The 14802-nt window shown below is 34.0% G+C and overlaps 2 protein-coding genes across 2 annotated transcripts; both read right to left on the bottom strand.

Moving 5' to 3' along the window:
• Nucleotides 1-378: 378 nt before the first annotated feature.
• LOC121261945 (WAT1-related protein At1g68170-like) lies at nt 379-2879 on the bottom strand. The gene is made up of 7 exons (XM_041164381.1): nt 2411-2879; nt 2197-2259; nt 1987-2103; nt 1654-1894; nt 1345-1506; nt 1067-1218; nt 379-909 (listed from the first exon to the last, which is right to left on the bottom strand). Exons 1-7 carry the CDS (start codon nt 2614-2616, stop codon nt 639-641), a joined length of 1212 nt encoding a protein of 403 aa, XP_041020315.1. The 5' UTR covers nt 2617-2879; the 3' UTR covers nt 379-638.
• Nucleotides 2880-6201: 3322 nt separating this feature from the next.
• On the bottom strand, nt 6202-7053 carry LOC121262208 (WAT1-related protein At1g68170-like). The gene is made up of 3 exons (XM_041164606.1): nt 6840-7053; nt 6584-6745; nt 6202-6423 (listed from the first exon to the last, which is right to left on the bottom strand). The coding sequence occupies exons 1-3, from the start codon at nt 7040-7042 to the stop codon at nt 6315-6317; spliced, it is 474 nt and encodes a 157-aa protein (XP_041020540.1). The 5' UTR covers nt 7043-7053; the 3' UTR covers nt 6202-6314.
• Between the last annotated feature and the right edge of the window lie 7749 nt (nt 7054-14802).

Raw genomic sequence — 14802 nt, 5'->3', positions numbered from 1 at the left:
TAAATTTACAAGTTGACATACTGCTCTGGATGTAATACATTAGATTATAAAATTTCTTTTATATTATATCAAATAGATATAACAAATCACATAAGACTGCGTCAGAGTTTATTTTCATATGAAAAAGTCTTTTTGTAAGCGATTTCGCATACCAAACCTTGCACCGATGTTAGATGTAAGATATTCGTTTAATGAAACAGTGCGAATTGAAGACGAAAATGATTTTGGTGAGATAGAGAACTTCCTTCTTTTCTCAAAATTTTTTTCTTTTATTTTTTTTAATAAAAAAAATTATGTGAACGTTGGTACACGATTTGGCGCATCATCCAAGAGAAAAATTATTTTCCGGAAAAGTAAAGCAAAAACATAATTCTTCCTTTCATTTATAATGAATTCAAAAGAAAAAAAATGAATGAATCAAATAACAAATCTCTTCACCTTTAAAAGAATATTATTACATTAATATATAGTCGAATATCGAGATGATCAAGAATTGCCGATTTGCCGGAAAGAAGCTTCAATTTGCTTTATGCATGCATGCATGCGTGTTTTCATACTCTATATTAATACTCTGTTGGTTTTTCTGTATGATCATCATGTTCTTCGGTATTACTTTCTTCATCATGTTCTCCAACCTGCTAATGTTCCAATGTGTTGCCATGATCATCTATTGGGGAGGCTTTAGAGCTAATTATTGGGAGCTGGCTGCTTTCGGATTTAATATCTGTATTGTTCTTGGTATTATTGTCCGGTACTACTTCTGGATGCGTGACAACGATCTCTGTCAACTCAGAGTCAGGAGAGCAATTTGAGGGTGCTACTCGAGTGATGTTCTTCTTCTTCATCTCCTTCCCTTTACCCCACAGCACTGCGTATAACCCGCACACTATCAACACGGCTCCTAGTATGCTGTATGTGTCATTAAACAAGTAGGCAAAATTCATGATCAGATATATATGGATCAAAATATTCAATGCATTATTGATGTGAAAAGCAGTGCAGAAGCCTTTCGCATCGTCTAACATAATATATATATATATATATATATATATATATATATAAATACCTTCCGAGGTGTAGCTTTTCGTCCAGTACTAAAGATCCCATAATGGCAACTGAAACGAGCATCAGAGGGTTGAAGATGGAGACGTATAAAGGGCCTCTCATGCGCACGCACCATGCAATCAAAGTGATCCCAACTGCAGAACCCACGATTCCCTGCAACAACACGTCGTATTTATTTACGATGAGTAAATTACGTACAGCTAGCTAGCGATCCTTGTTAATGTTTTGGCATTGAAAAGGGTACGTAGAAATCAAGCTGTAAAATCCATGAAAACTTACTGAGTAAGACACTGTGAGTAGCCTGACATTCCAGCCCAACTTCCATTGACTCCAATCCCCATGATCCATGCATAGGGCAAAAACAGCAGATTGGATTGCTCCCATCATACACGTCAGAGCAGCACTTGAGTAGTGGCATGGATATCTCTCACTCATCTTTGCCTGTTTCATGGTTATAATTAGTTAATAATTATACAGATCACCATGAGGGGAGCAAAACAACGTAGAAAACAGTACAACTTGGGCTAGATTTCTCCTACATTAATACATACATACATATATATATGTGTGTGTCGAATAATCTCTCACCTGAATTATTAACCAAGTGGCAAATGAGAAACAACTTCCTAGAGCCAATGCAGCACCCAGAAGTAGATTTTCCGAGTGTCCGCTCTGGTTTTGGCCTTGATGCAGAAGGTTAATGTTAGTAGACCAGATGTTTATTTCTGCACCTCTATAGAAAGTGAGGAGCATTGCCCCACCTATTCCCATTACTGTTCCCAATACTTTAGCCTTTCCTGCAATTGTCCCGAGACCCAACTTCTCCAACCTGTTCAAAAAACTAATTAGGACCACTAGGTCTAATTAATCACAAGATTTACAAAAACATGTGGTAGTGATCATCAGAGAGGGATTAAGTACCCAAAGGAGACGGCCAGGATGAAGGTAATGGAAGGAACTAGGTTAGTCATGGCTGAAGCAAATGTTGCTGATGTCAAGGCTAAGCTCTCAATATACAAATTGTGATATAATGATCCCCTGCAATATTAATTATAGAATCAATATTTAAGCTTACATATTGCTGCAAATTAATTAGAGAACGAATATATACTGCAAAAGCTTGCAACTTACCCGAATAGCCCGCAAAGAAATGACTGAAAGAGCACCATCCGAGTCAGCTTTGGCCAGCTTTTCCTGCCAAAAAGCCTCTATGTTAGTGTACATATATATTTAGAACAAGTACCCTTGAATACTCCGATTTTCTACTCTTTTTTTTCGTCTTATATATACTTGTCTGGTAGAATAACAACTTCAGGAGGGGTTTCTCTTGAAATATTCCAAATACCTTTCTAAAACGAGAGCGAGAGGAGCAACCAAAGCAGTAGCGAAAATGTGGCGATAGGCAACAAGAACCCTCAAGTTCATCCCATCATTTGCAGCCAGTTTGTACAACACATTGACCCCAGCAAGGGTAAGCTGAACCACCACCATTAACATGGCCGGCTTCAGCCCATTCAAGGTGTTACAGACTCGTTCCAGTACTACTCCCATATTGCAGCTTATCGCTCTAGATCTGCTTCCAAACAAATTACCTCTAGCTGCAGAAGATCAAGAATCTTTGTTCCCTAGCATTCTTGCCTTGTTTATTCGGATCAGTTGAGAAACCAAAACAGGCAAGACGACGCACGACAGACAAATAAGTGAGAGAAATTGAGGTAGAGATCAGAGAGTTATACTACACTTGGGTTGTGCTGTCTGAAGTAGAGAGAGATAGAGGGAGAGAGGAAGAGAGGGCTGAAGATGCTTGAGAGCTTTGATGATCAGGGTATTTATAATGAAGTGAAGTGAAACACTTCCTTTAATGAAGGCTGGCTGAGGACTGCCTTTAATGAAGGCAGTGGCCTGGGTATTTATAATGAAGTGTAACAGTACTGCAGACTACGTCGCTATTTCCCAGCATCATCACGTACGTATTGTCCAAATTAAGCAGTCTTTGCACTTTTCAACTGAGTTGTGCGGACTGCGAAGAGAGAGATCTGAGGCTTCATGGGTCCTTCTCATGAGACGTCCACGATTTACATTATTATTGAATTATACAGTGGTTTAAGTCGGACTTGGCTGACTAGCTTTTTGTTTGGTTTTTTCTTTAAGCTGCATGCAGTAGTCGCGCGTATTCATTGTGCCTAGCTTATCATGTACGGCGGCTATGGATCAATAAGATAATATTAGTATAAAATAGATTTTGTGATCAATTTATTACAATTAAAAGATTATTCGTAATTAATTTTAATTATAAATAATTATTTTATTAAAAATAATTGATTGCAAATAAATAATTTTCTTATAGGTGTGCTAATTAGTTAGTGGGCAAGAGCTAGTATATCTTATGATATTTTTTGAATATTTAGTAGTATTTTATAAATTTATACAAATTATTATAAATATTTTAAAATTTATTTAATTGTATGTTTAACAATATTGTTGAACTCACTTTGCATGCTTATTTTTTATATATAAGAAAAATGAGTATTTATGACGGATTATTTTTGATAAAATTATTATTTATGATAAAAACAGTTTCATTTTAGTATGAAATAGTTATTTTTATAGAAAATAACTTATTACAAATAAGTAATTTTGTTGTAATAATATATTTGAAACTTCCACTTTGATTTTTTTTTTTTTTAACAACGAGAATTGTTGCTACAACTACTTGTTATATTAAATTCAAGTAAATTAATCTTTATTTGATGTGGGAGAAAAATAGGCATATAAAATAATTTTTTTATGACAAATTTAGAGGTATACTTAAAAACTATTTATGGCGGCCGGAGGCTGTTGCTAGTTGCCGCCTGGGTGGGGCTGAAGTAAAGCAGCCTTATTTGGCACTATTATTGTATTATTGCTACCCCATAATGGAGTGCGTGGACCAATATTTTGAATACCGTACCGGACATCGTACCGGTCAAGGCACTGGAACGAAATATTTTGGTACTAGTACCATTTCGGGATAGCGTTTCGGGATAACGTTTCGGGATAGTCGATCTATAAATAAATTATATATATAAATATATATAAAAATTATATTCTAAAATAATAGTCTATATATAAATAAATTATATACAAATACATATATATATAAATTATAAATAGTCTAGTCTGAATTGAGGGTTAAAAAATAAGTTTGTAGTTTGAAAAAACGAAAAAAAAAAAAAACACAGGCCGAAATATCGGCCGGTACCGGCCGAAATATAGGCCGGTACAGGCCGAAATTTAGGCCGGTATGACCGGTACCGGCCGGTACGGCCGGTATTTTGGCCGGTACAGAACAGGTATAGTACCTGTACCGGCCGGACGGCCGAAACGAAAAATTTCGGCCGTACCGGCCGGTACGGTACGAAATTTAAAACTGTGGCGTGGACCCACCTACAGTACTCCTTTCTGTGTGGATGTTAAAGTGAGTTGAGTTGAGTTGAGTTGTGATGATAAAATATTATTAGAATATTATTTTTTAATAATATTATTATTTTGAAATTTGAAAAAGTTGAATTGTTTATTATATTTTGTATTGGGATTTGAAAAAATTGTAATGATGAGTTGAGATGAGTTGATGTGAGTTTGGTAACCAAACGAAGCCTTTCTCTCGCTTTCATTCACTAATTTCTCTCTCTGCCATTATCGAACGTACCTCTGTTTTTCTTCCTTAATTAGAGTCGTGCCTTTTATTCAAATGATTAATAGCAGTGAAGTGTATAAGTATTGTTAATCGTTTTAAAAATAAATAAAATATATTATTAAAAATTAATTTTTTACATATAAATATTATATTTATTTTATTTTTTAAATAGATTGCAAGGTAATTATATATTTTACGATTACAAATATCATTATTTTTTTTGATAATATATATTATTGACCTAGCACAAAGCCACCAACCTCGACAAATAAGTTTTGGCAAGTGTATGTAAGATAATTCAAAGAAAAATTCTACTCAAATGACTTCAAGAGTATAAATCGAAATTCAAATCCAAGACATCATTCAATTTATAATTAGTCATCCCAAAATCACGAGTACGTCAGAGTTCCAACGAGCTGATCTCTACCAGTGGTATGATTAATATAGAATTGGCCAAAACTTCTATTCTCAATCCGAATTGGTCCCATGCTCCGATCAGCAACGAGGATCCGAGTAATTCAAGGTCTCTCTATCTTGGTTCTGCTAGGAAAGAGAGAAAAGCTTTCAATCTTATAGCACTGAAAGAGAAAAGATATTTATAACCGTAAATTGTATAATCGTCGCATAATTATTTTAAAAAAGTGAATAAAACATAGAACCCACATGAAAAAAATTAATTTTTTAATAGTAGATCTCACTCTTTTTCAAAACTATTACGTAGCATTTACGCAATTCACGGTTATATGTAAAATTACTAATAGTGAAAATGGAAAAAATATTTCAATCTTGGTCAATTGAGACTGATGCGGTAGCGAATTGGCTGCGTTTGAATGTTGAGGTAATTTTAAATGATCTGAATTAATATGTGAATATTAGTAGTATTTTTTATTTTTATTTTGATTGGAGGAGGGGGCTTTTGAACCCCAAACCTCCCTTTTGGAGGCTGGGGTTATGCCAATTAGACTATTAGCATTTGGCCTAGTAGTGTTTTTTAGGTCTCATTTTATAAGATGCGTTTAAATGACGTATGAAGTTATATGTTGAGATATGTTAATTAACTTTTTATGAGAATTTGAAAAAGTAGTAAATCTCATTAATAATTAGTTTGAAATGAGTTAAGATGAATTTGACGTCTAAGTATAATCTTGTAATTGAGTTGAGCTGAGCTTTCAGCTAATTAATTTGAAGCAGGATAGATGGGAACTTTGATTAGGAATATTTTTCTTTTAATTTTCTTTGAAACTACATAAACACTTGCGCTTGCTGCTGCAAATTAATTAATACCAATATGGCAAAATGGATGCAACTTACACGAATATGTAGCCCACAAAATCATGTATATCCCAATAAATAGACAATTAGAGAGCTTTATTATTACTTCCTCCATTGTTTTTTATAGAGCTTCAATGCGAGCGAGCGAGCTTAATTTTATACTATATGATCAAGTCTTTTTTATCATCTTCTCATGTATTTCTTTGCTTTCTTTCTGTCCCTTTTTCCGACGAGTTGCGATCGATCGATCGGAATGTTCGTTCTGATCAGGAGCTTTAATTTTCAGGGTGCTATGATCTGATCACGCATGAGACGTACTTATAACCATATTCTTCTTCATGATCATCTCTTTGTATTTACCCCACAGCACCGAGTATAATCCGAACACAATCATCATGGCTCCTATAATGCTAGCTATCATCATTTCAAAATTATATATGCAAAATTAATTACATATATATATTTATAAAATACAACCATATATATATATAATATATATATATATATATATATATATATATATATATATAGATCGTAATTCCAAGCTGGAATTGTGCAGAGATAATTTACCTTCCAAGGTGCAACTTTTCGTCCAGTAGTAAGGACCCCATGATGGCAACCGAAACGGGCATTAGAGGGTTGAAGCTGGATACATATAAAGGGCCCCTCATGTGCAGACACCATGTCAATAAGGTCACCACAACTCCAGACCCAAAGATTCCTTGCATGCAACTCATATGATCAATAGATCATCCTTTGCTAATGCTTTCACATGCATTTATTGACAAGCTAATGGCGTGCATGATAAATTATTTTAAGTACGTACGTACAAATATCCATGCATGTATCAAATATTATAAGCTGTATATAATATACCGAGTAAGCCACTGTGAGTAGCCTGATATTCCAGCCCAACTTCCATTGGCTCCAATCCCTCTCCAAGCACAGGGCAAAAACAACAGATTGGATTGCTCCCATTACACACATGAGAGCTGTGCTTGAGTAGTGGCAAGGATATTTCTCCATCATTTTTGCCTACATGTTTTCTAACAATTATTAGTTACTAATTAATTAGCTAGTCAATAATCGATCCAGATCCTCACTAATTATCTGATCAGATCCTCTCTCTCTGGTACCATGACACATGCTACAAGAAAATTACTTATTTGTAACCAGTTATTTCCAGTGAAAATGATTATTTCTTACTAAAATGAGTCTATTTTTGTTGTAAATAGTTGTTATCATTGCAAATAATCCGTCACAAATACTTATTTTTCTTGTAGTATATTATATATATATATATATATACACTACAAGAAAAAGTCGTTTATGCGGCCAAAGAAAATTGCGGAGGGCAAAAATTGGACGGCAGAAACCAATTTATACTGTAGCCGTGTTTTTCTTGTGGAGAGTGAGGGAATCACCGCTAAAAAGACTATTTGCGGCGATAATTTGTCGCCGCAAATAGAATTGCCTGACATACCCATTTATGGGTCTTTGACGGCGACGTTTTGGGTATATTTTTGGCGATTTTTAATCGCCGTAAAATGTCTCGATAAAATCGCGAATCCCCCCTTCTTTCTTTTTCCCCATTCTTTCATTTCCTTCTCCCCCTTTATTCTTTTCCCCTAGTTCGATACTCCCTCTCTGAGTTTGTTGCCGCCCATCCCAAGCCGTGCCTGCTGTCGTGCCATCGCCACCTCGCAGAGGAGGTGAGTCTCTCAATCCTCCCTCTGTTTCTTTCTCTATCTTTTTCTCTATGTGTGCGCGTTTCTCTCTGTCTCTCCATCCGTTTCTCCCACTCTCTATGTCGCCCTAATTCTCTCTCTCTCTCTCTCTCTCTCTCTCTCTCGATTCTATCATCGTATGTGGGGGATCTCGACTGGAGTGTGGACGAGGGGCTACTGCTCAATGAATGGGTCTGTGTTTTTCAAATTTTTCCCCTCCCGTTTTAGGTATGTGTATTGCAAACATTTCATCTTAGGTTCAGATTTTTATGTTGAATTCTTGCTGATCACAGGCATCGACTTTGTTGGTAAGGTTTAGCTTCTTCGTCTAGCGGGCTTCTTCTTTTCTTTTTCCTCTTTTTCTCATGCAACTGTACTTGATTTTTCTCTCTGGGTTTGGTCTTGGATTTGAATGAAAGAGTGGGTTGATCGTATTTTTCTACAAAATTCGAGGCTTTATCTGGTTTGTGAATTTTGAAGAGTTATATTGTGGGAGCTTTTAGTATATTCACTGACTCGAGCCATTAAGGCTGCTGCCTCATGTTTGGATCTAAACAGAATCTAGCTCTAACAGAGTGTTTTAGAGTCATATTATGTTCTTAGAAATTGTCCTGAGAAATTGAGGCATGCGTTGGAATTATTAGGGGTAAAACCCTATGCCACAAGCTAGGCTGGTTGCACAGCCCACATGCTCACACAAGCAAATGGCATTATTTCTGTTATGCATGTTCATATTCAATTTGAATGATATAGGCGATGGAATGGGCAGATGCCTTATTTTGAAAATAGAATCTGTAGTTTCATATTCACCATGAATTGTTTCTCGATTGGAATTATTGTATAATTTTGATGATCTTGAGGACTCTGGTTTAGGCTCTGTAGTGTGTAATATATAGCAGAATAAGTTGGTTTTTTTTTAATGTTTGTATCATTCAGTTTTTATGTTGGAACCTAAAGTTTTATATATGTTTTGTTGGACTCATTACATTCTCTTAGACTTGTTCATCCAAGAATCATAAACAAGAGGTTCAACATCTGAAAAGACTGCTGCCTCATGTGTTAGTATTTGAGGCATGTGTTAGAATCATCTCTCAATTTGATTTTGCTGGTTTGGTATCTTGAGACTTTTATTTCACTTTTGTTGTGTCTTGTAATTCTTGTATAATTTTAATGACCTTGAGGATTTTGATAATCTTAAAGACTTTGGTTTACGCTCTATAGTGTGTAATATATAGCAGAATAAGTTGTTTTTTTTTTTTTTTTAAGTTGGTTTACATTACCAAATCATTGAGAAAAAATCTATTCTAAGTGTGTTACTATATCTAGTACTATGGCTCAATGATTAGAGAATTTATAAAGTTTTCATAACCGACTCAGGAAGTAAACAAATAATTAATTATATAATTGGGATTAATATGAGTGATCACCATTCTTTTTAATTAATTTATTATGTGCAAATTATACCTTGTACCGATGGTATTAATGATCAATAGCTATATCTCCATTACTGAGATTCGCTATTTTTCCTGCAATTTTATTGGACAATATATTCTATTAGAATTTAATTATAGATGATTTTGGTAAGTTATATATATATATATATATATATATATATATATATATATATACACATATATGTTAGTCAGCTAAAATAACTAGCAAATCTGCCTCATTACCATTGATCTATATGCAACTTGTGTTCTAGTTTCAAGATTTTGACTATTTGAAGATTTTATTCAAAGCGAGAACATAAAGACAATAAAAAAGGCAGGGGAATAATCACCGCATATGATGTTTTCCAGTACTACTGCATGCATGCTTCAGTGTTTTTTTTTTAATGTTTGTATCATTCAGTTTTTATGTTGGAGCTTAAAGTTTTATGTTTATTTTGGTTGGACTCATTACATTCTCTCAGACTTGTTCTTTCAAGAATTATAAACAAGAGGTTTAACATCTGAAAAGACAATTACTTAGAGCCACAGAAGAAATAAATAAACTGGAGGTTAGTACATATCAGAAATTTGATGCTTTCTCTTTGGTTACTATACAATTTTTGACTGTGAAAATGTTTACATATTTAAAGTTGCTGTGGCTGTATGTGAAACCCATATGTGCACATTATCCAAGATTGCATTTGGTGAATTTATTGCAAACATATTTTTGAGGATGTTTTGTCAATGATACATGTGAAATCCATGTGTCATGTTTGTATCTTCAACTTTTATATGATGTTTACTTTTTAGGGACATTTATTTTTATTCTTTTGGTAAATTTTTATTGTGCTTGGATGTATATTTATTTTCCTTAAAATATAAAATTAGTGCATCGCTTGGATTTTGATGAATACGATGTTCTGCATTTATATTTTTTTTTTTGGCATAATTGTTCTTTGCTGCGAATCCTAATTCGCCGAATATATATATTTTTTAATGTTTATCATTATTTGCGGCGAGTAGTATTCGCCGCAAATAGTTGTTTCCTGAGAGCTAATCTAGCGCCAAAAATGATTCTACTTTGCGTGAAAAGCTTATTTTCGACGAATCTTTTTAGCAAAAAAAGATATCCCATCCGACGAAATCTGAAGGTCACCGTAATTGATCAACACAGACGATTTATTCTCGGCCAATTTGTTGCGAACGCGTATCGGTCGGATGAAGTCTTTTGTGGCGGAAAATATACCTTGTTGTGATATATAGGTTTCATTAAAAAACAGTAATGTGCTGGGCTATATAACCTGAATTATTAACCAAGTGGCATAAGACAAACAACTTCCTAAAGCCAATATACAACGCAATAGGCGGTTTTCAGGTTCCAGGGTTGTCGAGTGTCCGCGGCTTTGATGTAATTGGCTATTATCGTGACGCAAAAGGTTAACATTAGTTAACCATATGTTGATTTCCGGACCTTTATAGAAAGTGAGGAGCTTCGCCCCACCTATTCCAATCAATGTTCCCAACACTTTGGCCTTCCCTGCAGTTGTCCCCAGTCCCAGCCTCTCCAACCTGTTCACAATATCATCATTTCCATATATATATATATATATATGGAAACTCAACTGGAAATTAATCAAAAACATGAACTCCTTATCTTTTGAGCTAGGTATCCAGCGTTCTTTATATATAGATCACATCAATTATATCACAGAGATCTAGATCAGAGAGAGTGGGGTACCCAAAGGAGACGACCAGGATGAAGGCAATGGCAGGAATGATGTTAGGCATGGCTGAAGCAAACGTTGCTGATGTCAATGCCAAGCTCTCAATGTATAAATTGTGATATAATGATTGCCTACAATTAATTAATTAATTAGGGTGTCGATGACATACATAATTAATCAGTACTTATGCCGCGCGCTGAAAAACCAATATATATATATATATATATATAGCAGAAGGCATATATTGCAACTTTATAATTACCCGAATAATCCACAAAGAAATGATTGAAAGAGTACTAGCCAAGTCAGTTTTGGTCTACTTTTCCTGCCAAAACCTGTATTAGTATCCCAATATATCCTTGTACATATATAGCAATTAGACTTGAGATTCCCTCGATCACTATATCATGTATAAAAAAATTCATCGAGCCCTTGTCCAAATTTGAGTCTTTAAGGAAGAATTAGTAAAATAGATACACTAAAGTGGATCATATATATAACATTAATTTCTTGCTGATTTAATACTACTCGAAATATTTATATGGCCGGTAAGCAATAAATATTGTCATGATGCTGATGACTTTATGTGTCTATCTCTCTTCCACTTAAAAGTTTTAAATTTAGGCACGACTTTGAGCATTTTAAGAGAGCAAAAAATATTTTGAAATTCACTTCATCATGTATGTGTACATTTATCCCTGATCTTGTGTTTGAGGTAATACAAAAACTAAGAAGCGAGAACTTATAACAACGAACATGATGCATTGATGATGATGATGATGGCGGCTTCTGAAAAGAAAATAGCTAGTACTTGCCATATTGTGCATAAAATATAGATGATGATGATGATGATGATGATGAAACTTGATTAATGTCTAGTCCTCATGCATGGCTAATTAATTCGAAGCTAGGCAAGAGATGTAAATTAAGGCCAAGAACATGAAACAATAATTAATAATACCTTTCAACAAGGAGAGCAATAGGGACGATAAAAGCAGCAGCGAAACTGAAGCGATAGGCAATAATAACCCTCAAGCTCATTCCGTCATAAGCAGCCAGTTTGTAAAAGACATTCATCCCTGCAACTAGAAGCTGACCACCACCATTAACATGGCTGGCTTCACCCACTCCAATACATCATGATTCCAAATATTATTGCGTCCCACTTCCATTATATATATGACAAGCTAGGCACAAAAGATCCGTTTCCTAGCTAGCCTTAATTTTTTAATAGTGTACTTCATTCTTTTTCAAAGCGACCACACGGCGTTTGAACACTCCACAACTATATGTAGCATTACTTTTTTAGTTTATAGATCTAATATAAATTTAAAAGTAATATTATATATTCTTCTTCTTGAGTTTTATTTTCTTTTATGTGGTGGTGGCTAGTTAGCTACGTGCTATTTCACCCACTTTCCTGCTAATTGTGAGCTAGGAGCAGACAAGTTATAATGCCCTTAGTTATTATGACTAGGGCATGATGAAATTGAGTAATGATTATTTGGGTGAACATGCAAGTGCATAATATTTTTCCAGCTTTTTCAAGTGCATGCATGCATGCTGCATGCATATTCCACCATTTTCTTTGATTAATTCCCCTTTTCTCTTTTATAAAAGATGGTGATATTATATATAAAAATTATTAGATGCTTATTCCAAACCCACTATGTTTACAGTGATTCTGCCGGAATCTCATTTTTGTATGAGGCTGTTGTTTCATGCATGCGGCCTACTTGGCACCGGACAAATTGTTTGATTTTTGTAATATCATTCGGTATCAATTCTTAAATTTTTAAAATCGATATATACCAGTTTGATTCTTAAAAATGTATAAAATCGGATTGAATTGGATTGGTTACACCATTACACTAAGTATATTTTCCTTGGTATTAGTAAAGCAGCACTGTTCTTGACAAGGAAAAATGACACTTTCATTCTTGTGTTGAGCGTGAAAATCATCATCAGCTCTTCCTTCCAGAAGCAGAGCGTAACTTCTCATTATCCCGGTCCTTCGAATGCAGCCGAATCCGGACATTATTGGTTCCTATTTCACGATAAAAAGCAGTTGAAAATTATTAAGTGTCCACAAACAGCTAATGAACTCCAGTTTAACATCTAACATTAGCATGCGCACCCCAAATGCATGAAGTAATAATCCCAAACTCACCATGACTGCATACGAAGGCCATGCTAGTTGGCCCTGATCAGGTGTCTCTTATCCTCTTCATGTTGCTGCTTCCCTGAAGCTAGGCTGTCCGAGCAAACATTTATAGATCGAAGAGGTCGATCGGTTGCATGCTCATGTCATCAGTAAGACCACTGATCCTTTCCAATTGTTCAGCCTCAGCTAGCTTCAATTTGCTAGCTTTTGAATATGACCACCTCGTGACTCTTCTCTACTTCGCTCTAGTTGGCCATACATCAGGTAATCGAGCTTTCATCTTTTGCCTCCGTGACCAGTATCAGTGGCTTTCTTTTTTCCTCTTATCAGATTTCCTTTTCTCCTTCTTCTCCCTCTTCTTCTACTTATCTTTCTTTATTTCTGTTTTGATCTTGATCTGTCTTTCTCTTTAAAGAGTTATGCTACACATAAGCCTCACACTCTATACACTATTTAAAAAATATATAATTTTACTATTTTATCCTTATGTTTCATATTTCATATTTAATGAAACATGAGAGTAAAAGAATAAATTCATATATTTTTAATCGGTATACAAAAATGCGAGGCTTAGATATATAATTTTTCTTAAAAAAAGAGGGATTGATCAAAAGCAAGCACAGCCAGACCAATGAAACCGGTAACATGGAGAAAACATACAAGCAAAGCATGCACTTGTTTTTTATGTTTGAAACTTTTTAACTTTTAAATTTTTAATTTTTTTTTTTTTTTTTTTTGTACGAAGAAAATGGTTGCTGCCGCTACTTGTTAAATTCAATTAGTAAATTCATTTTTATTTAAAGCCTGAGAAAAATAGACACATAAAATTAATTAATTTATGATAATTTTAGAGGTATGCTTCAAGAGAAATATTGATATTATGTGTCTTAATTTATACCACTCATCATTTTGTTCCGAGACGTGGCACCATGTTAAAAAAATTTAAAAATTATATATTAAAAATAAAATGGCATTCGAAAGTTAAAAAAAGATGAAGATTGGTTGGTTAAATTCTCACATAAAATATAATAAACAATTTAATTTTTCAAATTTTAAAATAAAAATTATATTATAATAATATTTTATTCAACTTTCAATAAAATATCTCATCTGAACTCCTTAACAAATGAGAGCTAAAATTGTAAATTAATTCTATTCTTTTATGTTTAAATTTTTAATTCTTTTTAACAAATAATTTAAATTAAGAGTACAATATTAATAATCGAAAACTTTATATGGCGGCTTGAGACTGTTGCTACTTGCTGGGCTGAACTAATTAGAGCATTCTAAATTTTGGCTAAAACTTTAAGTTTTGGCTATAATATTAATCTTTGGCTAAGTGAATCAATGTTGGATGGTCAAAATAATAATAAAATATTATATATTTTAATAATATTTTTTAATATTTTGTAAATACACTCTATATTAATTAATAATTTAATTTTTACTTAAAATTATTATTTTCCAACTATATTATCGTTTCTACCAACACAATTTCTACCATATATGGTTGCGGTTTCTACCAACACTGCACAAAAATAATTGCAGTGTCTACACAACATTATCCAACACAAATAGAGGCAATTAAACTAGGAGATATGAACCAAAGCAAACTAAACTAGTTGCACTTTATATCTACTAAACAATTACTGACGTAGTATATAAACTTATCCAGCCCACAATAGCAAGGAGCAAGGAGAATATCTCCTAGTAATTTTAACATAAAGGTCTAGAATAACAC

The sequence above is a fragment of the Juglans microcarpa x Juglans regia genome, chromosome 4S (genome assembly GCF_004785595.1).
Source record: "Juglans microcarpa x Juglans regia isolate MS1-56 chromosome 4S, Jm3101_v1.0, whole genome shotgun sequence".
Lineage (NCBI taxonomy): Eukaryota > Viridiplantae > Streptophyta > Magnoliopsida > Fagales > Juglandaceae > Juglans > Juglans microcarpa x Juglans regia.
The sequence above is the reverse complement of the archived record's forward strand: the minus strand, read 5'-3'. Positions and strand labels throughout refer to the sequence as shown.